The sequence below is a fragment of the Salmo salar genome, chromosome ssa09 (assembly GCF_905237065.1).
Source record: "Salmo salar chromosome ssa09, Ssal_v3.1, whole genome shotgun sequence".
NCBI classification, from domain to species: Eukaryota; Metazoa; Chordata; class Actinopteri; order Salmoniformes; family Salmonidae; genus Salmo; species Salmo salar.
Genome location: NC_059450.1, coordinates 12,995,001 through 13,022,491, shown reverse-complemented (window position 1 = coordinate 13,022,491; position 27,491 = coordinate 12,995,001). Strand labels below are relative to the sequence as shown.

The window sequence follows — 27,491 nt, the reverse complement described above, 5'->3', positions numbered from 1 at the left end:
TCTCAGGTTTGATCCACACATCTAGGGTGAAGGAGACCAGATGACCCAGACACTGAGAGGGAGGAGAGGCCACGTATCCCCCTCTCCCTCTCCCCTTGTCTCTGTCCCGGGGTGAGGGTCCTGTCCGTCCTGGGTGGAGAGCAGCAGGGGTGTGTGAGGTGTGGTGGAGGAGCAATAGGGGCACTCCTGGTTGCAGAAGGCCTGGCTGCAGTTGTGGAGCTCCTCCACGGAGGCGTGGCTGTGGCATTAGGTGGTGCGCTCGGAGTTGCCAAAGGTGGAGCGGGCGGGGGAGAGGGTGACGGGCATGTGGGCTCCGAGGATCTCCAACCGGGGGAAGTGACCCTGGGAGGTCGTGGGGTCAAAGGTGTGGCAGAGGGACATGATGTAGAGCCATAGTAAGGAACGGATTCCTTGTGCGTCTTTTCTGTCCTTTCACACCCCTCTTCCCTCTCTTTATCTTCTTCCCTTTCTGTCTTCTTTCTCCCTCTCAAACAGGGCCTCACTTTCCCACTTTCTCTCCTGCCTCCCTCCTTTCCCTCGTCTGACCCTTCCTCCTCCTCTCTCCCCTATTCCTCCTCTCTCCCCTATTACTTCTCTCTTGCCTCTTCGCCCTCCGCCCCCTCATCACCCATCTCTCCTTCTTTTCCCCTCTCTCCCCTCTCAGTGAGGTCCAGCTCCGTCCGTTTGGCCTTGTAGCCTCCAGAAGTCGTTGAATAAGTCATGATGGTCACGGTGCCTGAGGTGACATTTTACAGACCACTGCCTTGGGTAAGCTCAACACACACACACACACCACACACACACTCGAACCAAAGCCTTCACATGATAGCATGGATTTCACCCCGGCGCAGACCTGGAGTGAAAGTCAGAGGAGAGAGAGGGAGGGATGGAGAGAGAAAGAGATAGAGAGGAGTCAGACATAAAACGAATCTGAGGGAAATGTCATGCAGGCTAGTTCCTACCCAAGGCTATTATGTTAGGTTTGATGGAGGGAAAGCTAAACAGATAAGGTACATTTCCTTTCTGCCTGCTGTTGAATTGAACTAAACGTGTCCTTTTTGCTGTGGTATATAGGGATTTCCTGGTTTATTCTGTGATGCTTCAATGCCCCGTTTCTCTGAGTTTGGGGGAAATTGGGGCTTAGGTGAAGCTATAACATTAGCCTAGCTACAATATTGTAAACTTTAGTGCCATTTCTTTCTAATATGACGGTGCATAGTTTTTAATGGAGAATATTGGCAGCTGTCTAGTGAAAAGTTACGTGGTTGTCTATAACTAGCCTACATACTGTATATTTAGAAAGTGTTACAATATTGACTAAATATGTCAATCTAGACAGAGCACAACCTCCTTGTTTGTTGTTTACCTCAATGGCAGGTGTGTCGAAGCTACGCTGTTTGCACACTGGCAACAATAAAATGCAACACGTTGGTGTGTGTCCAATCACTCCAATAAACTTAACAGACACTCACTTTTTCTTCATTAACTAACCTAATATATCAATGTCTGTTGCTAAAACACAAAGTAGAGTACTATATCGTTTGGTGCTTTTACATATAGAAAACCCAATTGTGGTCAGCCATTTCATCCCTAGTATTACAGTGCGTTTTCACCAGAACCGGCGGCTCCGCTCCAAAGGATTGACCGCTTCGTGGGCGTAGCATGAACCTAATCAAGTAAGTAAATACTCTTTTAGAATATATATACTTTTTAAACAATGTATTATTAACTAGCTACAGCAGGCCACTGTGTGTAGGCTAATGGGCTGCTAGCTAGCTACAGCAGGTCATTTTGTGTAGGCTAATGGGCTGCTAGCTAGCTAGTGCAGGCCACTGTGTGTAGGCTAATGGGCTGCTAGCTAGCTAGGGCAAGCCACTGTGTGTAGGCTAATGGGCTGCTAGCTAGCTACAACAGGTCATTTTGTGTAGGCTGATTGGTTGCTAGCTAGCTACAGCAGGTCATTTTGTGTAGGCTAATAGGCTGCTAGCTAGCTACAGCAGGTCATTTTGTGTAGACTAATGAGCTGCTAGCTAGCTACAGCAGGTCATTTTGTGTAGGCTAATGAGCTGCTAGCTAGCTACAGCAGGTCATTTTGTGTAGGCTAATGGGCTGCTAGCTAGCTAAAGCAGGTCATTTTATGTAGACTAATGGGCTGATAGCTAGCTAGGGCAGGTCATTTTGTGTAGGCTAATGAGCTGCTAGCTAGCTAGGGCAGGTCATTTTGTGTAGGCTAATGGGCTGATGGCTAGCTAGGGCAGGTCATTTTGTGCAGGCTAATAGGCTGCTAGCTAGCTACAGCATGTCATTCTGTGTAGGCTAATAGGCTGATAGCTAGCTAGGGCAGGTCATTTTATATAGGCTAATGGGCTTCTAGCTAGCTACAGCAGGTAATTTTGTGTAGACTAATGGGGTGCTAGCTAGCTAGGGCAGGTCATTTTGTGGAAGGACATTAGGAACATTTTCTCCAGTTCTAGTCTCTAGAGAGGAAAACTATGAAGACAGACAGAGATAATAACAGCATAACAGCCAGCAGAATACTACCCTGCATCCCACTGCTGGCTTGCTTCTGAAGCTAAGCAGGGTTGGTCCTGGTCGGTCCCTAGACAGGAGACCAGATGCTGTTGGAAGTGGTGTTGGAGGGCCAGTAGGATGCATGCTTTCCTCTGGTGTAAAAATATCCAAATGCCCCAGGGCAGTGATTGGGGACATTGCCCTATGTAGGGTGCCATCTTTCAGATGGGACATTTAAATGATGTCCTGACTTTCTGTGGTCACTAAAGATCCATGGCACTTATTGTAAGAGTAGGGGTGTTAACTCTGGGGTCCTGGCTAAATTCCCAATCTGGCCCTCATACCATCATGGTCACCTAATCATCCCCAGCTTACAATTGGCTCATTCATCCCTCCTCTCCCCACTAACTATTCACAGGTTGTTGCTGTATATGAGAATGTTCTCAGTCAACTTACCTGGTAAAATAAGGAATAAATAAACAGTCAGGGCCTGGTTGCCCAAAGACATCTTCAGGCTAAGTTCATTGCCATAAACCTTGCCTTGCCTTGGTTAAGATGCTTCTGGGAAACCAGGTCCAGAGCTGTCTAATTGTGATATAATGAAGCCTGTTTCTTTGTGATGTCTGTCCTCAGATATGGAGTGCTGTGAAAGCCTGTCTGCAGATGAGAATGTCCCAATGAATGTCCCAAGAGACTGCTGGCACATCCTTGCCTACCATGGGTGGTATGTGTACTTACGTTAGCACATGCTGTATACAACAATACAGTTAAATGTCACACACAATGTAGGCTACAAACCTATTACGACTGGAGCAGGCCAATCCAGGACCCAATTAAAGATGCTGCAGAACGGCTCTATTTGATGCACCACTCCCTTCTGCCCAGTTTCCCGGATGTTGCTTTGGGAATCAAGCTGTTTTTAGCCATCCCTTTAACTCTCGCTTCTGCGGAGAGATCTTTTTCTAAATTAAAACTCGTAAAGAACTACCTAAGAAGCATCAGGCTCTCGGTCTGATATGCGCTTTTGAACACCTGAGGAAGCTCCACTCACTGCACTGGCGCCGTCGTAGCCTTGACCACGGCATGCGTTCGCCGATATCCCCTTAGTTTCAATCAGTCGAATCATTTCTTTTTCAAGGCCTGAGGCACTTTGATCAGTCACATTCTTGAAGCCCAAGAAACAAATACTTAGCTTCCTAGTACATAGGAAAATTAAAAAGGTTTCTGAATGACTTTTTGGAGGGTTACTGTCAAAATGATAAAACAATATAATAGTTGACATCAATGACAGGCGCCTGAGCTCCCAAAGCTAGTGGGCCCCCTGCCTCACGGGGACTGCGGGGGTGCATCTGATTCGTTAACGACAGCGGTGGCCGCGTGACATTTGCGGCCACCACTGAACTTTTTCTACAGCTCTGCTAGCAGGGTTCTCACCGATCACCTTCCCACAATCCCCCGCACATTTCTCAGTGTATCCTTGTTGTAATTCTGGTGGAAATCCCACGTTACCTCACACTCAGGAGGCCCGTGGACGGTGAACACTCTGCCCTCCTCACACAAAGCAGATTACCGCTAGCTGCCATCTGGTCAGTGTTGCTGCTTGAGACAGAAACAAAGTAGCAAGGAGTAACTTGTCAATAATGGAACAAAAACACAACAGGGTCATCCACTGCTTTTACCTACGGCGACAATATCCCGCCAGGACATGGCCAATGACAGTCTAATGTATACAAGGCAGTCTAATGTATACGAGTACGATAATTACCCCCAGCCTGTAGCTGAGGAGAGATGACTAATATTCAATTTACACCCCCGCGGGCGCGCTCGAGCGGTGTGTCTTAGTTTAACAAGTGGCTCTGGATCGCCTCGTGGCGTAGCAAGGAATGCTACCGTCGTCATAGCCACCAGGGTATGGACTCTACACACAGAATGGGCGCATTCCACATTGCAGCCGACTTTAAAGGCGAGTCAAGACTGACAGTCATTAACAATTTACCCATGATACATCACGGTTTTGATGCTCTCGAACATGGCCACAGTGTCGTGAATTCATGTGCTGAAGCCCCGAGGGGGCTTTCAAAACACAGAAATCCCTGTATGATGCATTTTAACAGGAAAATTGTCAAATTCATACACTTATCAAGAGAACATCCCAACTGCGTCTGATCTGGCAGACTCGCTAAACACAAATGCTACGTTTGTAAATTATGTCTGAGTGTTGGACTGTGCCCCTGGCTATCCGTCAATAAAAAATAAAATCACAAAATTGTGCCGTCTGGTTTGATATAAGGAATTTGAAATGAATTATACTTTTAGTCAAGTATGACAATGTAGTACTTTTTCCACCACTGGATGTGGCTGGGGGTTATAGCATTCCTTTCACATGACCCATCAATTTAGACAAGTGTGTCTGGGTACGTGTCATCTAATATTTATAACATATTTTTATCTGGACACTTTCTGTTTACCTGGAATGTTTCCTTATTGTAGGCTACTAACACTTTTAGTCTTAATCTTTACCATACTACTCATTGTTTAGAATATGACCTCATGTGAATCCTTAAAGAGATGGGTGGGGCTGGCTTAAAAGGGTGTGAACAATGCTGAATGGGTTTAGACAAAGGAGAGCTCTCCAGTAAGTATCAAAACGTTCAAAGACCCTTTTCTCAAAAGTGAGTTTACAAGTGTATCAACTTTCAAAGCAGAATTACTTTCCCGATGTTCCTTAAAAATGCTGTGTATAATATACAATTTTGTAGCTCTGAGTCTCTACTTTTATCCAATGTAAAAAACACAATTTCAAATTTTGCTACATAAGACCGAATCCAGGTGGTGAGTCACACATGATTTCTGTATTTTGAAAGTTACATGTCTTGAAAACTTGAATGCTGACAAGCAAAACATTTTGTGACAACGTCAACAATGGACTAATGAAACAAATACCCCCCAAAAAAATTTGGAGTGGAAATTTCCTTTAAGACATCTCTACCTACAGTATGGGTGCCTGAAACCAAAGGGTCAATGCAGTCAGGTTTCAGCACATCCACAATACAGAGCTGACAAAATATAAAGAAATAGTTCAACCAACAGTAGCCTTTAATCATTTATTTGGCCATTTAACTCTTTATCAAAGAACCTACCCCCCCAAAAAACGATTTATTACAGCATTCTCAACTTTCCTGTTGTCAAAATGATAATTGGCCGTCAGGAGAAGAGAAAACTCTGCCTACAACTTAGAATTTCAGCACTTGTCTCTGCCTATTGGCAATAGCTTGTGCAGTAGCTTGCAGAAGCCACAAGGCGAAATACTCTGTCTCTCCTCGCAGCCACATAAGCACGGCTGACACCGACGTAGTGTTATGCATTCAAATTATGTAAACATATCAAAAAATGCCCCTTATATTTCCAGACAAGTTTGTTATCAGCTAATCGCATTTGAACAGCTGCAATTGCTTTGGTGAACAAAGGCAGTCTAACCAGTTTTTAATTAGGTGCTCCTAATGACCTTAAGAAGATTACTGCACTCACCTAATAATCAATACTATGCAGGGTAGGCGGCTAGGGGCTCAGCCAAGGGGGAGGAAGGGAGAGGAGGGAGGGAGAGAGGAGGGAGAGAGGAAGGGGGAGAGAGGGAGGGAGAGAGGAGGGAGGCCCTAGCTATTAATATATTACATCCACAGAGGCCTCTCTCTTCATTCCTCTCCTCCTTCCTATCCTCCTCCCCCCTCCCTCCTTCCTCCATTTCCATTGGTAAATGTGGGATCCTGGAGGCGTATGTCCTAACCAGCTGACACTGAGTTCAATTGTCCATTCTGAAAAATATATGCAGATATTTTTTTAACAAGCAGAAATGCGTGCAAATCAGCCTATTCATATTATACTAGTGAATTATTGTGGTCATATATACTCCATGGTTGAAGCTCTAACAACCAAACAGGATCAGACTAAACACACTGATTTTCATTAGCTATATGAACAATATTTAACCAAATCTCTTTCCGCTTAATACCATTAAGGTAATACTGTAATGTAGCCCTAATGTAGCCTATCAGTTTCATTCCTTTCAAAATCAACATGAATATGTATGAATATCATTTGCTGGATACTGATTAACAGAAGTGGAATAAATTGATGGCCTCGTTTTATCCAAACACAATATTAGGCAGGCCTATGGAAATGTTATACGTTCCATGGCTGTTTTATCTAGTCCCTGATAGTGTGCTACTGAATTAGTTGTGTGTGTGTGAGAGAGAGAGAGAGAGAGAGAGAGAGAGAGAGAGAGAGAGAGAGAGAGAGAGAGAGAGAGAGAGAGAGAGAGAGAGAGAGAGAGAGAGAGAGAGAGAGAGAGAGAGAGAGAGAGAGAGAGAGAGAGAGAGAGAGAGAGAGAGAGAGAGAGAGAGAGAGAGAGAGAGAGAGAGAGAGAGAGAGAGAGAGAGAGAGATATTTGGGTGCCATTGATTTTCTAAGACCCTCGATCTGTCATTCAGTCATTCTGTCTGTCAATCAGTGTTCCATCCTCTCTCTCTGTCTCTCTCTCTCTCTAGCTCTCTCTCTCTCTCTGCCTCTCTCTCTGTTTCTCTCTGTCTCTCTCTCTCTGCATTTCTCTTCCTCTTCAATCTCTCTCTTGCTCTCTTCCTCTTCAATCTCTCTCCCTCTCTCTGTAGGGATGCTGAGGGAGAGGAATGGTAGTCTGGTATTAACATTATCTCCCCTATGGTCCATGGAGATAGGAACCAAATCATCCCTGTGTTTGCATTAGCCCTTATTCTGCTTTTCCCTCCTTTCCTCTCCTCTCCTTTTATCTCTCTTTTCCCTTTTAGTTAGTTAGGCTTTCATTTTTTCATCACCCACTCCTGCTCCCCTCTATTGTTTACTGGCTCTCCTTTTTCCATTTCTGCTCTTCTCCTCTATCCTCCAGTCTCTTCTCCTCTATCCTCCAGTCTCTTCTCTTCAATCCTCCAGTCTCTTCTCCTCTATCCTCCAGACTCTTCTCCTCTATCCTCCAGTCTCTTCTCCTCCAGTCTCTTCTCCTTTTATCTTCCAGTCTCTTCTCCTCTATCCTCCAGTCTCTTCTCCTCTATCCTCCAGTCTCTTCTCCTCTATCCTCCAGTCTCTTCTCCTCTATCCTCCAGTCTCTTCTCCTCTATCCTCCAGTCTCTTCTCCTCTATCCTCCAGTCTCTTCTCCTCTATTCTCCAGTCTCTTCTCCTCTATCCTCCAGTCTCTTCTCCTCTATCCTCCAGTCTCTTCTCCTCTATCCTCCAGTCTCTTCTCCTCTATCTTCCAGTCTCTTCTCCTCTATCCTCCAGTCTCTTCTCCTCTTATCTTCCAGTCTCTTCTCCTCTATCCTCCAGTCTCTTCTCCTCTATCCTCCGGTCTCTTCTCCTCTATCCTCCAGTCTCTTCTCCTCTATCTTCCAGTCTCTTCTCCTCTATCCTCCAGTCTCTTCTTCTCTATCCTCCAGTCTCTTCTCCTCTACCTTCCAGTCTCTTCCTCTCACCCATTTATATCGTCTCTTCTCTTCTCCTCCCCTCTTCCGTCCATCCAATTTTGCCCGTATTGACTTCTGGATATCTGAGAGCCTGTCATTTTCCTCTTCCCACTTGTACAATAAAACCATTAATGCATTCATAAACATTTATAAACATTTCTGTTTATTTATAATGGAGTATTATAAAGTGTAACGTAACCTGTATAAAACATTAAAACAATGCATGAACGCAGCACATCATAGCAACCCATGGTGATTTAATAATATCTGAGTCAGTGTGTCCAGAACGTCTGTGTGTTCTCAGCATTTTATTCGGAATCAGACGTTCACCCCCAGGCCCATGCCCAGCAATCCCCCTCCTGCTGAGTTTCCATAGGACCGAATTAACCCCCCACCTCCACACCCAGCATACACTGTCTACATTAGCCTGCTGCTAAAAGTGCAAGGCGGCCATTCCTTCACACAAACAGGCTCTGACTCACTGTTCTAACTGACTCCCTGGTTGTCAGCATATTAGTGAAATTCAAACACGTCTGGCCACGTGACTCTGAAGTCCACTGTAGTTATCTCTGTTTTGTCAAATTGAATGCTTTTTTTCAGGCTAGGTTTATAAAAAAATATTATCAATTGACTATTTCTTTTTTTACCTTTTATTTAACTAGGCAAGTAAGTTAAGAAAAAACTGTTATTTACAACTGCTTTGTTCAGGGGCAGAAGAACATAAAAATGTTTTACCTTGTCAGCTCAGGGATTTGATCCAGAAACCTATCCGTTACTGGCCCAACACTCTAACCACCAGGCTACCTGCCGACTATGACTTTTCAAATCATCCAGCAGGTAGGTTGTTTCCTGTACTGCCTGACTGTACAACTACCAAACTATGAATTTATTGTATTGTATTATGTATTATGACGCATTATGGGTTTTATGATAGGAGAACATTGCATTTAGACACAACATTTGTAATCCTTATACGGTGATGTCTCCCTGCAATAGTTACACAATATCAATAGGAATCGCACAATGAATTGTTGAATATCCCTTGGATCTCTATCCACATGAATCTATGACCGTTCATTGTAGGGCCATGTATCAGTGTCAGTGGCTCTATGGCCACAGATACACTCCTGTCCTTAATGAAACACTGTAAAAAAAAAGATAGTCTCACAATTACAATTTATCACTCAGTCATTTAGCAGGTGCTCTTATCCAGAGAGACTTACAATAAGTGCATCATATAGGGAAGCTGGTCTGAGCCTATCTACTGGGTGGCTACGATGGTGTCTGGTGCTATATAGGCCCCTAGTGAAGGGTTTAAAGTGCCACTAATTCACTTGACAATGACACACCAAACTATTTATAAAAGTGCACTAACTAAATTAATGGCCCATCGAATGGAGAGTAAAACATTTAAGTGCAAATAAACGCTGGCGGTGTGACCCTCTTACGCTCGCTAACTCAGCCCCACGGCCATACTATCCATTTCATCCCTGAGAGAGAGAGAGAGAGCGAGGGAGAGAGAGAGAGAGAGAGAGAGAGAGAGAGAGAGAGAGAGAGAGAGAGAGAGAGATGGTGTAACAACCTTTTGTTCTAAAGCCCATTAATTACCAGTGAGTGATCCACTAGTTAACATTTCAGTGTTAAGTAGTCCTCAACATTCCCTGAGGCTTTTCCCCCAGCCAGCCACAAACCATTAGAGCGTTCAGGGGACGAGTGATGGAGGGAATAAAGGAGAGAACGATAGAGGGAATGAAGAAAGGAATGATAAAGAGATATAAAAGGGAACGACAGAGAGAATGATGGAGGGATGGAGGGGTATGAGATGGAGGGGAGCTCTGAAAAGAAAAAAGGGACAAAGAAGAAAGAACAGAAAGTGATAGAATGCTGATAGTGACAGTGAGAATGATAGTGAGAACAGCATATACCAGTACAGTGGATACCAACAATGAATGCGCTGCACACAGTTCTTCTGGAATGGCTTAACATCAACTTTACGTCTCTGTGAAGCCTGATGCAATCTCAATGCAATCAAAATGGCGGTATTCAAAATTGTTCTGAACAAACACATTTTGCACTTTTGTGCACGTGTCTAGATAACATAGCAGCTATTAGAGACTTCAGACGTAAAGTTCACAATGCCTTATCAACAATTTAGTTTTGAATGCAACAATGTTTTTCAGAAAATGGATTGTGGATCTACTCAATTCACTTGCCACAAATGTACACTCACACACATGCAGTTTTTCACACATTACCACATATATCCACACACTTGCACCTTCCTGAAAAGTGTTTTTTTCTAGGTTGGACGGGGGGTAGGTGTAATAGGCCGTTACTACTGTGAGTGTGTGTGTGACCAGGCCTGTGAAGCCCAGGAGAGGCCTAGCGTTGATACTGAGAGGGAAAATGGCCGCACTCAGTGACAAAACACCATCGGTGCGAAGCAGCGCAAATTTGCAACTCACAGCTCACAGTGCCCAAAACAGACATGGCACCCGAGGAGTCTGACCCCAACGTCAATGAACGGAGCAAAAATCCAATCCTTGCGAAGTGAAACCACCCTGACCCAATAAAACACACACTGAAATCCCATCAAACTAAATGGGAATGTGGCCAAGTGAATGCTGCCTGCCTGTATAAGTTCCTTATGTTTTGGAGATTTGATGTTATGGGTGTCCCTGGATAGCTCTAATTGTTTAAAGGGATAGGTTGGGATTTTGAGGCCCTTTATCTACTTCCTCAGAGTCAGCTGAACTCGTGGGTAAAAAGTGTATGTATCTGCTTACACTTTGAAGGAAGTTGCTAACTAGTGTTAGCACAATTGCTAACTAGTGTTAGCTTAATGAGTGGGAGTTTTGTACACTTCCAGTCATTGCGCTAACACCAGTTAACAATGGCTCGCGAAATTACCTCTAACTTCCTTCATACTGGACGCAGATACATACAAATGGTATCTACAAGTTCATCTGACTCTGGGGATGTAGATAGAGGGCCTTGTTGACAAAACATCTAACTATCCCTTTAATGGAATAGTTTCAGTTTGGCTGCAGAAATTTGAGTTACATGACATCTTTCATATGAAATATGAGTGTGGAATATGCGTTATGGTTCCTGTCTTTATCTTTCTATGCTGCTCTCTGCCCCTTTTAGATTGCCGTGGTTTGGGCCGTCCTCCCAAGCTCTAATGCATAGAGGAAAGAAGGGAGGGGGGATGGGGGAAAGAGAGAAAGAGAGAGAAATATGGAGAGAGAGATAGGGATGGGTAGAGAGAAAGAAGAGGGCGAGACGGAGGTTGAGCGAGAAAGAGAGAGCGGGAAAGAGAGATGGAGCGGGGTAAAGAGTTAAAGTACTCATTAGAGATGGAGGGGGGTAAAGAGTTAAAGTACTCATTAGAGATGCGCAGGAGGTCTTGGGGCGTTCCACAAGGTTAACGATAACGGCACTCAGCAGCTGAAATGCTCAAGTAGCTTTTATTGTATCATAATAATGAATCAATGGTATAAAGATAAAATAAAATAAATGAACTCCGAAGCCAAGGAGTAAAACATATGTGCAGCAGTGGCGGCGACAAATAATACAATAAAAAAAAATCTCTCCGGAACCATTGGGCCCTGCTCGGCTAATATCTACTGATGTCATCTTGTTGAAAAATATTTGCCTGGAGGTCAGCGCTCCCCGTTTGAAAGGCTTAAACGCTTCTGCTTCAGAACATTAAATATCTGCCCACATTACCGCTGGTTCGTAGTAACAGAGCAGAGCTGGGGGACAGACAGGGTGCGGGATGTGGTTGGACGTATGAGGTACTCACTTGAGGGCCTGGGAGAAAAGACTGTTCATCTCCTCATGTGGCACGTGGCTGAATGCTCGGAGTTTTACGTGGGAGAGGGAGTGAGAGTTCAGGAGGAGACGTGGTAGATTCGCTCCACTGTGAAGCCCGCTTGCTTTCTCTGTTTGCGTCCTCTCTCGTCTTTCCCTCTCTGTCTCTCTCTCCTGGCGGACTGTGGGGTTTATCTCTTCCTTCTGTAACTTTGTGGTTTCTGTCCCTCTATCTGTCTAACTGCGTGTGTGTGTTTGAATTTGCGTGGTTGAGACACATGATGTATTCTTCAGCATCTGATGCTATAGGCCTATTGAAGTGGACTGCGACAATGACATAGGGATGCTACCTATGTCACAGTGTCACGTGGCCATTCTTCCAAATCGCGTTGACTCAACTACGTGATAAACCTAGTTTTCCAAGGCTACCCCATGTCATTACCTATACTAACTTTAGGTGTGTGTGTGTGTGTGTGTGTGTGTGTGTGTGTGTGTGTGTGTGTGTGTGTGTGTGTGTGTGTGTGTGTGTGTGTGTGTGTGTGTGTGTGTGTGTGTGTGTGTGTGTGTGTGTGTGTGTGTGTGCGTGCATCTGTATTGGATGGTAAAGAAGGATGCGGTAGAGAGAGGGAGGTCAAACCTGGAAGCATGTTTTAATATTGCTCTACCGTTATCCTGAAAGGCATGATTGGAGTAACACATCTGAACTGATCGTAGTTACAGAATCGTAGGTCTCTCTTTTTTGCATTGGACAATATATACAATGTAAAATAAATACATTTACACAAATGGACATATTGTTGGAGCACGCTGCATGATACACACGTCACAAAAATATACAGGTAATCGTTAACTGATGTGAAGCACATCTACAACTACGGACATGTCTCTCACTACACGGCGTCCCAGCGACTCCTGGTCGGAAGATTTATCTTATCTTTTTTTCATAATGTGAATCATATATAATTGTTTCATGTTTTTCCGTCTTTCTTTACTCCCCCCCCCCCTCCCCCGTATCTTTTTCATACATTTGCATGTCAAACTGCCAGGTTATAACCTAAGCACACAAGTGGTACGTAGGCTACACCTCGGCATAAATACATACTTGACTAACACTCACTATTCTCCTCCTTCGCTTCTCATAAAATATAGCAGTTGTTTGTACATGTTCATTTCCTTATTTCGTATCGTTTAATTGCAAAATAGTCCAATAGATACAGCATTTTCATCCAATTCAAACAAAAAGTGCAACGTCTGTCCGTCCGTCTGTTTGTTGCACAGTCATATTGCTTTAAATAACAAAATCACGTTGGGAGAATAAACGCCCTCGTTCATTATGGCTAAATAACTCTCCTCTCTCTCTATCTTAAATATGATCCATAGAAGGTGTTGAAATATACATAGCAAAACCTCAGCATGATTTAAGCGGCAAGAAATATGTGTGCCAGCCAACAATATTTGTGGCGACAATCTACACACAAGCAGTTTCGTAGTGAGAATTATCATGTGTTGTTATGGTAATTAGGTTAACTAAGAATATTGAATAGTCAATGATGTGTAGCTAATCAGCTTAACTATGTCTTGAGACTGATACGTACAATGTTGTAAAATTAGCCTTTGACCTTATTCTCTGAAAAGGTTGTGATTATTATTATTTTTGTTATTATCATGGTTTGCCATCAACTATTAAATGTCCAATTCAGCTCTGCTTAAATCACCTCTGAGAGACTGTTGCGTACTCTTTCAGCTCCTTTTATAGGCCAGTACGTAGTATCGGTTTGAAAATGGAAAAACAGTTAGACAGAGACATCAACTAAAAACAGATGCCGACAGAGAAAAAGAAAACAGCACCTCTTTTAGGAGTTGTGTATGGGAATGATAGACGAGCCAACACGTTTCCCAAAAAGAGCTTTGACGTTATTGTCCCACTCATCAGTGGCTGTGGAGAATTCAGGGCCGCAATTCAATGAACTGCAGATCAAGTTAAACCACATTACAGTTTCATACAGTATCTGAGGTGTAACCGTGCTAAAATTGCCACACCAAGCAAGCTGCCCTCGCATAAAATATTGCCGTTAGATATTGACATAAAACCACACCTGTCTTTAAAATACAGCTTTAACATTCACAGTCAGTACGTAGGGCGGTTTTCCTTTATCTGCAATTGATTGAATTGAAGCCTGAATTTACAAAAAGTACTTTCAGTGAAGTACTTTCTCCAAACCATGGTCTCTTTATGTTTAGCCAATGATACATACACGGTAGTTAACAAACAAGACCAAGGAAGAAGATAAATGAATTAGAAACACTACCCCCCCCTACCCCCACCCCATTAGTCCTAGAAAATAACAACATTGTCATCTTTATTTTTTATTTTTCATTCTTTTTAGTAAGCACACAAAGTTAAAGCGAGAGTTTTGGAAACGAGTTGAACTCCAAAAATAAAAAATAAAATGTTTTTTTTTAATTCTTTTTTTTGTCCTTTGCAACCTCAGAGTTTAGATAATGTTACAACACGGTTGTTTCTAAATGGAAGGAAGGCAGTATGTACAGCGAGTTATCAAAAAAAGTAATCTATCGTTCGGGAAATGCTCAAATGTCTTTTTTATTTTTCATTTATTTAAACCTAAGATATACATTGTTATTCTACAAGAAAGAGTTACACAAATGATCCCTTTTTATATACTTTGTTTCTTCCTTTAGATACTTGTTATTCTCTTCTAAGTCAGTACAGGTTATTATGATGATGATGATGATGATGTTGGATCAGTTGATCTAGCAGAACTAGCTAGGAAGAAGAGCCTTGTTTCCTGGTAAATTGGCAGGTATGTGAGAACACGCCGCCCCTTATCTCCTGAGGATCGGTACATCCACCGTTGTCTCTACTTCTACCCTGTGTCTAAAAAAAAAAGCGCACGGCACGAGAACTAGAACCACCACGAGAAAGTACACAACGACGTCGTCGAACGCAACGGAAGGGAAAGAAAGGGAGGAGGAAGAAAAAAAAGGAAACTAAAGAAAACAACAAAGGGAACATTTTTCAGAAAAGCACAGCAAACATGAAACACTGAGAGGCTGAACTACATTTTTTCTGTTTTTGTATTTTTTTCTTTTTTGTGTTTTGTTCCAATAAAATGTCTTAGGTTAGAATTATAATCTGTTCATTTACAATATACAATGGTTAAGAAGGTTCAGAAAATACCCCTTACTAATAATACTGACATATTTGTTATAGAGAGTGACGTAGATTACTTGACTTATCGTTTAGCTTCTCAACTGTAACCAGTTACCATTTTATATTAGAGTACATCATAATCTAGATTATGGATATTGGCGTTCTTAATCTGCGTTCAAAAACCCTGGACCAAATCCCAACCTCATTCCTTCCTATGAGCCCACCGCTGTTAAAAGCTTTCCTAAGTGCTAGTCTAGTATTATATCTCGGCTACAGATTACTGTTCTTGGTACAATGGCGGTCTTAAGAGTCAAATGCATGAGTTACCTGCTTGCCTGCACATTCATGGTGCTTCCCTAGCCTTGGGTTAGTTTGATTCTAGGACTATGTCATCTAATAGCCTATGGCAAGCACACAGAGAGAAGCTACACCTGGTAGAAATGCTAGCATCCCCCCCAACGAAGACTGGCACAAACATGAATTGCATACATGTTAATATGCACCCTCCTTTTAAATGACTATTGCTTAGAGAAGATAAGAGTCGATCCATATATATATCCATATAGAATTGCTGAAAGTGGTAAAGCTGATAGAAAAACACATATATTGATTGCTTTCTTATTAACACAATATAAACAAAACAAAAGAATCATGTGGACCATATATGATGACCGGATCATATATTTACACCCTTATTCATTTCAATAAAAATAAGACCAAACAAGTTGAAAAACAACCATAAATATGTGAGCCTGTCCCTTCTGCGCTCCTATACCTCTCGTCCATATTGCATGAGTGACTAAAGCTTCCCCATCTCCCTCAAAAAGTAACGACAATCATCAAGCCACTACATCATGTCTACGAACCCTCTGGAAGACTTAACAGAAAAGGGCAACGAGGGATTCTAATTGCTGTAAGTGATTAAAATGGACAAACCCAAAGGGAAGGCCGGGGGGGGGATGACAACGATCTGTTATTAGGCTGGCACATGGGGACTGTGTGTGTGTTGTATGTGTGGACGTGTTTAACTATTCTTGTGGGGACCAGAAGTCCCCACAAGAATAGTAAATGAACCAAAATTTGAGCAACTGGGGACATTTTGTTAGTCCCCACGAGGTCAAGTGCTATTTCTAGGGGGTTTAGGATTAATGTTAGAATTAGTGTTAGGGTTATAATTACGTTAAGGGTTACGGTTAGGAACTAGGGTTAGGATTTTGAATGGGACTGAAGTGTGTGTCCCCACAAGGTTAGCTGTACAAGACTGTGTGACTGTGTGTGTGTGTGTGTGTTGGTGTGACGCGTGTGTGTGTTATAATACTGTAGTTAAGCAGGCCAGACTGCAGTAAGAGGTAAATACTGGGGGTGGGGTACTGGGGGGGGGGTGTATCAGAAGATATTAAGATTAACAGGAGGTGTCGGGGGCTGATAGTAAAGTTTGCTGGCATCCACTGAATGGATCTCCATCCTTTGGCAGGGCAAGTCTCCTCTCTCCTTTCCACTCTTCTCTTCTCCATTACACATTTCTTCATGAAAATCATCAACAAAAAGTCTTTGTTCATTTTCAAACGTTTTCTTCAACAGCACATCCTGTAAAAACTGTGTTGGGAAACTGAGAAGAAGTTAAGAAAGCTTTACAGTCTCTCTGCTGCTGACACAAGCAGAGCAGTCTCTCTTCTTTTCTTTTTTAAATTCCTCGTTTAAACATTTTCATCAGTCAATAGTCAATAATCACATCGTTAATCATTCTTATATGTATAAGTGACTCGTGGTTGATAGTCAATAGTTTACAGGGCCGTTGTTATGGTAACTGGTTTATGACTTGTCTATAATCTATACACATACGGCCCTCCAGCAGAGGTCTCGTCTCAGTGTCAGTGTCTTCCCTTATGCACAGAGGTCAGGGGTTAAAGTTCAGAGGTTAGTCCCGCCCATCCCTCTCAGTGGGCGGCGGTTTGGGAGGTTCAGGGGTCATGTGGGGTTACGGGAGGGGGGGTGGGGGGTCAATGGGAGGAGGCTGGGTGCGACTGACAGACTGACATATTGGGGGTTGTCGACGTGGTTAGCCAATCAGACCTTGGCCTCCAGCAGTTCCAGGAAGAGTTTGTGCATGGGGACCTTGCCGTCCTGCTTGATGCTGTAGAAGTGCTGCACGGCCTTGGTGGAGGTCTGGCGGAGCAGGGGCAGGGTCATCAGCAGCTTGCCTGCCCGACGAGGGTCCTCTGGGTGCTGGCCCGCCTCGTAGTCCTGCAGGGCCTCATGGAGCACGTCCTGGAGCTTCTGCACTGCCTCCACGTCCTCTATGTGCATGGAGTCTACAGGGGGAGAGAGGGAGCGAGGGAGGGAGGGGAAATAAAGCAGATAGAGGTTCATCTTTACACATACTACATGACTATGTTATCACAGAATGAGAGAGAAAGAGAGAGAGAGAGAGAGAGAGAGAGAGAGAGAGAGAGAGAGAGAGAGACACTCCCCAGCTGAACAATAGCCTGGCCTGTCTGTATTTTCCTGTCTCAGGGGTAATGTCAAACACAGTCATTAGCATACTGAGTCGGTACTGGAGCATTTATGAGCACTGGGGATGGGTGTGGTACTGCGATGGATTTCACAACTCCAGTCCAACACACGCACACACAAGCACACACACACACACACATACACATGCACACACAGGCCCTTAATGGTCCAAGCAAGAGGTCAGTGTGGGTGGGGTGATCACAGTATATAACCACTGTTGTACTCTATCGGGTACATCCATCACTGTGTGTGTGTGTGTGTGTGTGTGTGTGCTACTGCGGCCTGTCTATGTGTCCAGGTTGACCCTAGCAGTGTTTCTCCCCAGGGATAAATGACTTAATGCAGGCTGGCCTTTAGAGTTGAAACCAGATCAATCCAGACGATCAATGGAACATGCATGTTAAATAATAATCACAGGTCAACTATTGACAGATCACACTGACCAAACATTGTGGTGGAGAGGAGGGTGTACGCAAACACACACACACACACACACACACACACACACACACACACACACACACACACACACACACACACACACACACACACACACACACACACACACACACACACACACGCACGCACGCACACAGGATTTAACGACTGGCTTTAGTCTACTGTCCCATAGCTGGAGGGTGTGAGTGGCTGAGTTGTAGTGTGTCCATTTGGTTCAATTCTCTAAACCCCACCACACGTACACGTACAGACTGCTCTGCCCCAAAGACACATTCAGATGTTCATGCTTCTGTTTGGGTCAATACTCTAACCCGGTATATGTGTGTGTCTGATCCAGGATTCTGACAGCGAGCTCTCAGTCATCCATCACCAGGATTTGGCGGTGTGTGTATGAGTGAGTGTGTGACAGGGGCTTTGGCCATGTGAAAAGTGACCTGTGATCCGACAGGAGCCCCCCCGGCAGGAAACTGCTTACACACACACCTTTACAGGGCTGCAGAGCCAGTAACACTATCAATCTGACTATCACACACACGCACGTGCACACCGACATGCATACACACGTATACACCAGAGCCACTCACATATTCATGCAACAGAGCAACAAGCTCTCATTGTTTCCCTTCAACATATTATGGTTAATTTCATTCCGGGTAGTTACAGGGTTAATTCCGCATGGTTACAGGGTTAAAACAGAAACGACTCAAACGGTTAAGTTTAGGTATTCATTCCTAGTAGTTAAGATTAGGGCTATGGTTTGGGGAAGGCTTATAACAAAATGATTAAAAACGACACGCTATTATCATCAAGTATCACCAAGTATTCTCGCTAGAGCATTGTGGACTAGTCTAATACTACACACGGTATGTCTCCACTCTATTTCAACTGTTTCTACAATACTACACACGGTATGTCTCCACTCTATTCCATCTGTTTCTATAATACTACACACGGTATGTCTCCACTCTATTCCATCTGTTTCTATAATACTACACACGGCATGTTTCCACTCTATTCCAACTGTTTCTATAATCCTACACATGGTATGTCTCCACTCTATTCCAACTGTTTCTATAATACTACACACGGTATGTCTCCACTCTATTCCATCTGTTTCTATAATACTACACACGGTATGTCTCCACTCTATTCCATCTGTTTTTATAATACTACACACGGTATGTCTCCACTCTATTCCAACTGTTTCTATAATATTACACACTGTACTGTATGTCTCCACTCTATTCCAACTGTTTCTATAATACTACACACGGTATGTCTCCACTCTATTCCAACCGTTTCTATAATACTACATAAATTATAATATTATTTATTTTTCCTGTAGAAAGGTGTAGGCCACAATGAAGGCTCTTTAGAACATCGTGAAGATGTCAATTTAACTAATTCCATATTTCAGTTATAACAAGGTGGCTTTTGGGTTTTTTCACAGTAAAACACTATCCTCCTAATCAAAACATTTGACAACATATTCTAAGGTGTTTGTCCACTGCTGTTAGATAAAATGCCACATGGCGTAACAGTAGTAAATCAATGAGAATTCAATTAACTCTTAAGGTGACAGGAGACTTAATGTGATTTGGCTGTTACTTAAATTAACATGCTAGTCAAACATGTCCTGGTAATTGTGTGGATAACTTATGTTTCTTAGCTCTATAGGAAAGAGATGCACTCCTCCCAAGTGTGTTTGACAATTATAATAGCAAGTAGATATTCTTCTGTGTGTGTGTGTGTGTGTGTGTGTGTGTGTGTGTGTGTGTGTGTGTGTGTGTGTGTGTGTGTGTGTGTGTGTGTGTGTGTGTGTGTGTGTGTGTGTGTGTGTGTGTGTGTGTGTGTGTCCCAGACTTAAAGTGGCAGGAAACACTGTGTTCTATTAGCGTAGCATGTTGCTAATGAGCAGTGGGGTTAAACAAGGACTGTTAACACACACACACGTACATCTTTATATGTGAATCACGTTCAGTAGCATTTCTTAAGGGTTCCCATCATTAATGCAGACGATTAGCATTCAAAGAATTAATTATGTCCCTGCCCTTCAAAATGCTAATGCTAGCTTTCTGTTGTTGTTGCACTGGCTCATCTATAACAAACTGAAAGGAATATTGACTAACAACTAAAACCTTACAGTTTTGATCATAAACTTGTCTGCATCACTTCTTCATTAGTTTCTGATCCTATATATATTTTTTTTCATTAACATAAATCTCCAACAGTAACCACTTAGCAAACATTTTTATCCAAAGTGGCCTATAGTTGACATATAAAGTATATTCAGTATGAGTCCCATGCAGAAATGTAACACACACAAAGAAGTCTGCTGTGAAGGACTCCAGCTGCTATCAGTCTCCGTCTGTGTCATCGACAGCGTGGATGAACACTTAAGTACAAAATCAATTAAAAAAAAACATTTCTCTAAGGAGCCGCACATCTAAGACCTCTCTGGGGTGCACTTGTGGCAGGAGGGCTGAAACGTTCCCATGTTCCCAGACTCTTCCCCCAATCCTCCGCTCGCCCAATAGTGAACCGTCATCCCACGGCCAGCAGAAGCAATCTGCTCTTTCATTTTTCAGCGTGGCTGGGCCCGGCCCGAGATTGATCGCCACATATGGCCCCAGAAAACAAACTGTCAATACGTTGAGCGCTGGAGAATTTGAACAAATAGCCGTCCTCCCATTCAAGCCGCCCATTGCATCCCATTTAACAGATTCTATTGACAGTTTCCTTCTTGTAATTAAAGGGAAAACTACTGGCCGGCAATCAAGATAAAGTTCAAAGATGGGGTCACCGGGAGGAGAGGGGGAGGGAGAAGGGGGAAGAGGGCTAGGCAGGACTGTCGATGCCGGACGACATCAGAGGCGGTTATTGACATGCGGGGTCCTAATGATCGCGCCTTATTTAACAGGCATCTGAGGAGACCACTATGCTAATTGTAAAAGGGACAGCCACTACTACGCTTCAGGGAGAGGGTGGGGGATAGGTCTGTGTGTGAGTGTGTGCAGATGCGTGTTTCACTGTCTGAATGTGTGTGTCTGCTATGGGGATGTATTTAAATCACCTCTTTGATGGTGCTTCTCTTATGAGTCTCATGGGAGGAGGGGTTGGAGGAGGGGAGGTGGAGGAGGGGAGGGAGAGGAGAGGAGAGGAGAGGAGAGGAGAGGAGAGGAGAGGAGAGGAGAGGAGAGGAGAGGAGAGGAGGAGGGGAGGTGAGGAGGAGGAGAGGTGGAGGAGAGGGGGGAGGTAGGGGAGGGGAGGAGGAGGGGAGGTGGAGGAGGGGAGGAGGAAGGGAACAAAATGAGGGGAGGTGGAGGAGGGGAAGAAGAGGAGGGGAAGAAGAGGAGGAGAGGTGGAGGAGGGGAGGGGGAGGGGAGGTGGAGGAGGGGAGGTAGAGGAGGGGAGGTGGAGGAGGGGAAGAAGAGGAGGGGAGGTAGAGGAGGAGGAGGGGAGGCAGAGGAGGGGAGGTGGAGGAGGAGGAGGAGGAGGATTCAGATCTTAACTCTTCTTTTCTGACACTGTACGTACATACCTTCTGATAGCCCTAATGGAGAAATGGGTTGGAGAACGAAACAAACAACGCCAGAGTTGGGGGTTTATTTCCAGCATGGGCCACTTAAGTCACTTTGGATAAAAGCATCTGGTAAATGACTATACTATTACATTTTGTATATTTGTATTACAAGAGCAAGGACAAGAGACGATGGGCACTCATTCATAATGTTTTACCATTATACCACTGAGGCAAATGTAATATCAGCTTTCAAAATGAAATACATGAAATATCACTTTGATATTTCATAGAGATTAGATGGAAGCATGAATCATACTCAGGATGTTAACAAGACTGGAAACAGGAACAACACCCAGGCATAACAGGAAATCATGGAGTTATGGAATACAGTTACAGCTATGGTTTAAATCCAGTATCCATTTCTGAGAATCTTGTTTAGTATTTACTACAATGTCGTTGAGTGCCAACAGCTACTCAGAAGTGTGCCTGTCTGAGTTGGTTTAAGAGAGTGCATGATGAAGGGACTGTGTGGACGTGTGTGTGTGTGTGTGTGTGTGTGTGTGTGTGTGTGTGTGTGTGTGTGTGTGTGTGTGTGTGTGTGTGTGTGTGTGTGTGTGTGTGTGTGTGTGTGTGTGTGTGTGTTCTCACCTGAGTTAGCCAAAGCGATAGCCTTGAGAGTGACAAACTCCTCCTTCTCCAGCTTCATGGCTTTGTATTTCTTCACCAGTTGCAGTATGGCGTTGTTGAGATCGAGTAGACCTGCCAGCTTGGACTGGTCCTCGTCCATGATGTAGTCCTCAGCATACACCAGCTTGTCCTCGAAGGACAGCGAGCGGTACACCACACGCAGGATCAGAATCTCCATCCACGCACTCTGCAGTAGACTCATCTGGTCTGCCAGCGACAGTGTGGAGAAACCTGAGGGAGGGAGAGAGAGAGAGAGCGGGAGAGAGAGAAAAAGAGGTTAAACCCACTGGATAATACAATCAATTCAGAACAAAAATTAGGCTGCTGTTTAAGTCTGGGTCTAGGACTAGGTATGGTGCTCAGCTGTTCTGAGGTCTGGGTCTAGATCTGGGTCTGGGTCTATGTCTGGGTCTGGGTCTAGGTCTGGAACTTGGTCTGGGTCTGGGTCTAGGTCTGGGTCTAAGTCTGGGTCTAGGCCTGGGTCTAGGTCTTGTACTTGATCTGGGTCTAGGCCTGGGTCTAGGTCTGGGTTTGGGTCTCGGTCTAGGTCTGGGACTTGATCTGGCTCTAGGCCTGGGTCTGGGTCTAGGTCTGGGTCTGGGTCTAGGTCTGGGTCTGGGTCTAGGTCTGAGTCTGGGACTTGGTCTGGGTCTAGGCCTGGGTCTAGGCCTGGGTCTAGGCCTGGGTCTAGGCCTGGGTCTAGGTCTGGGACTTGATCTGGGTCTAGGCCTGGGTCTGGGTCTAGGTCTGGGTCTGGGTCTGGGTCTAGGTCTGGGTCTAGGTCTGGTTCTAGTCCCTAGGTCTAGGTCTGGGTCTAGGTCTGTGTCTAGGTCTGGTTCTAGGCCTAGGTCTGGGTCTGGGTCTAGGTCTGGATCTAGGTCTGGGTCTAGGTCTGAGTCTAGGTCTGGTTCAAGGCCTGGTCTGGGTCTAGGTCTAGGTCTGAGTCTAGGTCTGGGTCTAGGTCTTTGTCTTGGTTTGGGTCTAGGTCTTAGTCTAGGTCTGTGTCTGGGTCTAGGTCTGAGTCTAGGTCTATATCTGGGTCTGGGTCTAGGTCTGAGTCTAGGTCTAGGTCTGAGTCTAGGTCTAGGTCTGGGTCTGGGTCTAGGTCTATATCTGGGTCTGGGTCTAGGTCTAAGTCAAGTTCTATATCTGGGTCTGGGTCTATATCTGGGTCTGGGTCTAGGTCTGGGTCTAAGTCTATATCTGGGTCTGGGTCTAGGTCTATATCTGGTTATGGGTCTAGGTCTAGGTCTGAGTCTAGGTCTGGGTCTAGGTCTATATCTGGGTCTGGGTCTAGGTCTGAGTCTAGGTCTAGGTCTGAGTCTAGGTCTGGGTCTAGGTCTATATCTGGGTCTGGGTCTAGGTCTAGGTCAAGGTCTACATCTGGGTCTGGGTCTATATCTGGGTCTGGGTCTAGGTCTGGGTATAAGTCTGTGTCTATATCTGGGTATAGGTCTATATCTGGGTATGGGTCTAGGTCTAGGTCTGAGTCTAGGTCTAGGTCTGGGTCTGGGTCTAGGTCTAGGTCAAGGTCTATATCTGGGTCTGGGTCTAGGTCTAGGTCAAGGTCTATATCTGGGTCTGGGTCTATATTTGGGTCTGGGTCTAGGTCTGGGTCTAAGTCTGGGTCTAGGTCTGGGTCTAGGTCTATATCTGGGTCTGGGTCTAGGTCTATATCTGGTATGGGTCTAGGTCTAAGTCTGGATCTAGGTCTTGTTCTAGGTCTATATCTGGGTCTGGGTCTAGGTCTAGGTCTGGTTCTGGGTCTGAGTCGATGTCTAGGTCTGGGTCTAGGTCTATATCTGGGTCTGGGTCTAGGTCTACGTCTAGGTCTATATCTGGGTCTGGGTCTAGGTCTAGGTCTAGATCTATATCTGGGTCTGGGTCTAGGTCTATATCTCTGCCTGGGTCTAGGTCTGAGTCTGGATCTAGGTCTTGTTCTAGGTCTATGCTAGGTCTATATCTGGTTCTGGGTCTAGGTCTGGGTCTCAGTCTATATCTGGGTCTAGGTCTAGGTCTATATCTAGGTCTAGGTATTGGTCTAGGTCTGGGTCTAGGTCTATGTCTGGGTCTAGGTCTGGGTCTAGGTCTATATCTGGGTCTGGGTCTAGGTCTGGGTCTAAGTCTATATCTGGGTCTAGGTATCGGTCTAGGTCTTGGTCTAGTTCTGGGTCTAGGTCTGGGTCTATGTCTAGGTCTAGGTCTGGGTCTAGGTCTGGGTCTGGGTCTATGTCTGGGTCTGGGTCTAGGTCTAGGTCTGGGTCTAGGTCCGGGTCTGGGTCTGGGTCTATGTCTAGGTCTAGGTCTGGGTCTGGGTCTGGGTCTAGGTCTGGGTTTATGTCTGGGTCTAGGTCTGGGTCTGGGTCTATATCTGGGTCTGGGTCTAGGTCTGGGTCTAAGTCTATATCTGGGTCTTGGTCTAGGTCTATATCTGGGTCTAGGTATGGGTCTAGGTATCGGTCTAGGTCTTGGTCTAGGTCTGGGTATGGGTCTAGGTCTAGGTCTAGGTCTGGGTCTAGGTCTGGGTCTGGGTCTATGTCTGGGTCTGGGCATAGGTCTAGGTCTAGGTCTAGGTCTGGGTCTAGGTCTAGGTATGGGTCTAGGTCTGGGTCTAGGTCTGGGTCTAGGTCTGGATCTAGGTCTGGGTCTGGCCTAAACATCATTGTCATTCGGGCCATGTGTTGAAGCCAGAGGAAGTTCATCTAGCCTCTCCAGCACTATACCCATGGTGACCAGGGGCCTCCTCCTCCTCCCTATCCCAGCGCCCAGGGCTCTCCTCTGGGGACGGAGGTGTCTTATCTCCAACTGAACACACACACCATGGATCAATGCTAGCCATCACCACCCCTCACACTCTAATTGCTAGTCTGAAAACTCCTACTCTCTCTTTACTCTTCTCCTCTCTCCCTCTTCGTGTCTCTCACTCGCTCCCTCTCTCGGACTCACTCACCATCCCTCCTGTCTTCTGCTTATCACTTTCCTTCCCCCACTCTGTCTTTCCTTCCTCTCTCTTGGCTTCCCCCCACTCTGTCTTTCATTTCTCTCTCTTGGCTTCCCCCACTCTGTCTTTCCTTCCTCTCTCTTGGCTTCCCCCCACTCTGTCTTTTCTTCCTCTCTCTTGGCTTCCCCCCACTCTGTCTTTCCTTCCTCTCTCTTGGCTTCCCCCCACTCTGTCTTTCCTTCCTCTCTCTTGGCTTCCCCCCACTCTGTCTTTCCTTCCTCTCTCTTGGCTTCCCCCACTCTGTCTTTCCTTCCTCTCTCTTGGCTTCCCCCCACTCTGTCTTTCCTTCCTCTCTCTTGGCTTCCCCCCCACTCTGTCTTTCCTTCCTCTCTCTTGCCTTCCCCCCACTCTGTCGTTCCTTCCTTTCTCTTGGCTTCCCCCCACTCTGTCATTCCTTCCTTTCTCTTGGCTTCCCCCCACTCTGTTTTTCCTTCCTCTCTCTTGGCTCCCCTCCACTCTGTCTTTCCTTCCTCTCTCTTGGCTTCCCCCCACTCTGTCTTTCCTTTCTCTCTCTTGGCTTCCCCCACTCTGTTTTTCCTTCCTCTCTCTTGGCTTCCCCCCACTCTGTCTTTCCTTCCTCTCTATTGGCTTCCCCCCACTCTGTCTTTCCTTCCTCTCTCTTGGCTTCCCCCCACTCTGTCATTCCTTCCTCTCTCTTGGCTTCCCCCCACTCTGTTTTTCCTTCCTCTCTCTTGGCTTCCCCCACTCTGTCTTTCCTTCCTCTCTCTTGGCTTCCCCCCACTCTGTCTTTCCTTTCTCTCTCTTGGCTTCCCCCACTCTGTTTTTCCTTCCTCTCTCTTGGCTTACCCCCACTCTGTTTTTCCTTCCTCTCTCTTGGCTTCCCCCACTCTGTCTTTCCTTCCTCTCTCTTGGCTTCCCCCCACTCTGTCTTTCCTTCCACTCTCTTGGCTTCCCCCCACTCTGTTTTTCCTTCCTCTCTCTTGGCTTCCCCCACTCTGTCTTTCCTTCCTCTCTCTTGGCTTCCCTCCACTCTGCCTTTGCTTTCTCTCTCTTGGCTTCCCCCACTCTGTCTTTCCTTCCTCTCTCTTGACTTCCCCCCACTCTGTCACCTCTACCTTTTTTCTCTACATCTTTCCCCTGTATCTATGCAAATGTTTTCTTTCTCTAGATCGCTGTGTTATTGGGTTGGCTGGATCTTGAACACAAATGGAAGAAGTCAGTATGGTTATGATATTGCAGAACAGATTTACTAACATGTGTATCTCGGTCTCTGTCTCTCCCTCGCTTTCTCTCTCTCCCTCTCTCGTTCTGTCTCTCCCTCGCTCTATAATGGAACACCTGCCCACTCACATCTCACCTCACAGCTGTCCTCTCCTCTCTCCTCTGCTCACACACCTGCTCATTCACACCTGTGTGTGTGTGTGTGTATGTCTGTGTGTGTGTGTGTGTGTCTAAATAAGCCTTCCGGAGGCACACAGAGGGGGCTGTCCAGGTGCACATCTGTCTCCAACTCACAGAACGTTGTGTGTGTGTGTGTGTGTGTGTGTGTGTGTGTGTGTGTGTGTGTGTGTGTGTGTGTGTGTGTGTGTGTGTGTGTGTGTGTGTGTGTGTGTGTGTGTGTGTTGTGTGTGTGTGTGTTATAAGCTGAGGCATTCAGCAGGTGGAACCAGCAGATGAGGAAGAAACGCTTAACAACATCTCTTGTGCTGAGACTCCTCAGGAGATGACGGTGTGTGTGTGTGTGTGTGTGTGTGTGTGTGTGTGTGTGTGTGTGTGTGTGTGTGTGTGTGTGTTTGAGCGTCAGGTGTGTGTGTGTGAGGCGTGTGTGAGCAGCATGGTTTCTTCCTCTCTCTCCCAAAGCAGATCAGTAGTGGCAGATAGCTCATTATGTTGGGGTTGCAGGCTATTGTTTCAAACAACTGTTAATTTACTATCCACTACTGCTAACATTGCTGATCGCATTAGAAACTGTGGAGGGCTGGCAAACACACACACACACACACACACACACACACACACACACACACACACACACACACACACACACACACACACACACACACACACACACACACACACACACACACACACACACACACACACACACACGAAATGAGCAGTGTGAGCCAGTTGGCAGCACCTCCACTACTTCTTAATAAAATCATCAGAAGGGATTAAGGATGAATTTCTTAAGGGGGTCTTTAATACCCCACTCCTCAGCAGGGGACGGAACGGGAGATGGGAGCTGGCAGGCAAAACTTAACACACACACACACACACACACGCACAAAAGCAAGCATGCGTGCAAACACACACACACACAAACACACACACACACACATTACACCTCCTCTGGC

The 27,491-nt window shown here is 45.3% G+C and overlaps 1 protein-coding gene across 4 annotated transcripts in view; it reads right to left on the bottom strand.

Moving 5' to 3' along the window:
• Positions 1-16,366: 16,366 nt before the first annotated feature.
• esrrga (estrogen-related receptor gamma a) overlaps positions 16,367-27,491 on the bottom strand; it is a 124,811-nt gene continuing 113,686 nt past the window's right edge. For all 4 annotated transcript variants that reach the window (XM_045723399.1, XM_014210264.2, XM_045723398.1 and 1 more), the window contains exons 7-8: positions 22,134-22,403; positions 16,367-17,301 (exon numbers count right to left, since the gene is read on the bottom strand). In XM_045723399.1, the coding sequence (XP_045579355.1) occupies positions 17,057-17,301; positions 22,134-22,403 (515 nt within the window). In that variant the 3' untranslated portion in view covers positions 16,367-17,056. The remainder of the gene's footprint in view (positions 17,302-22,133; positions 22,404-27,491) is intronic.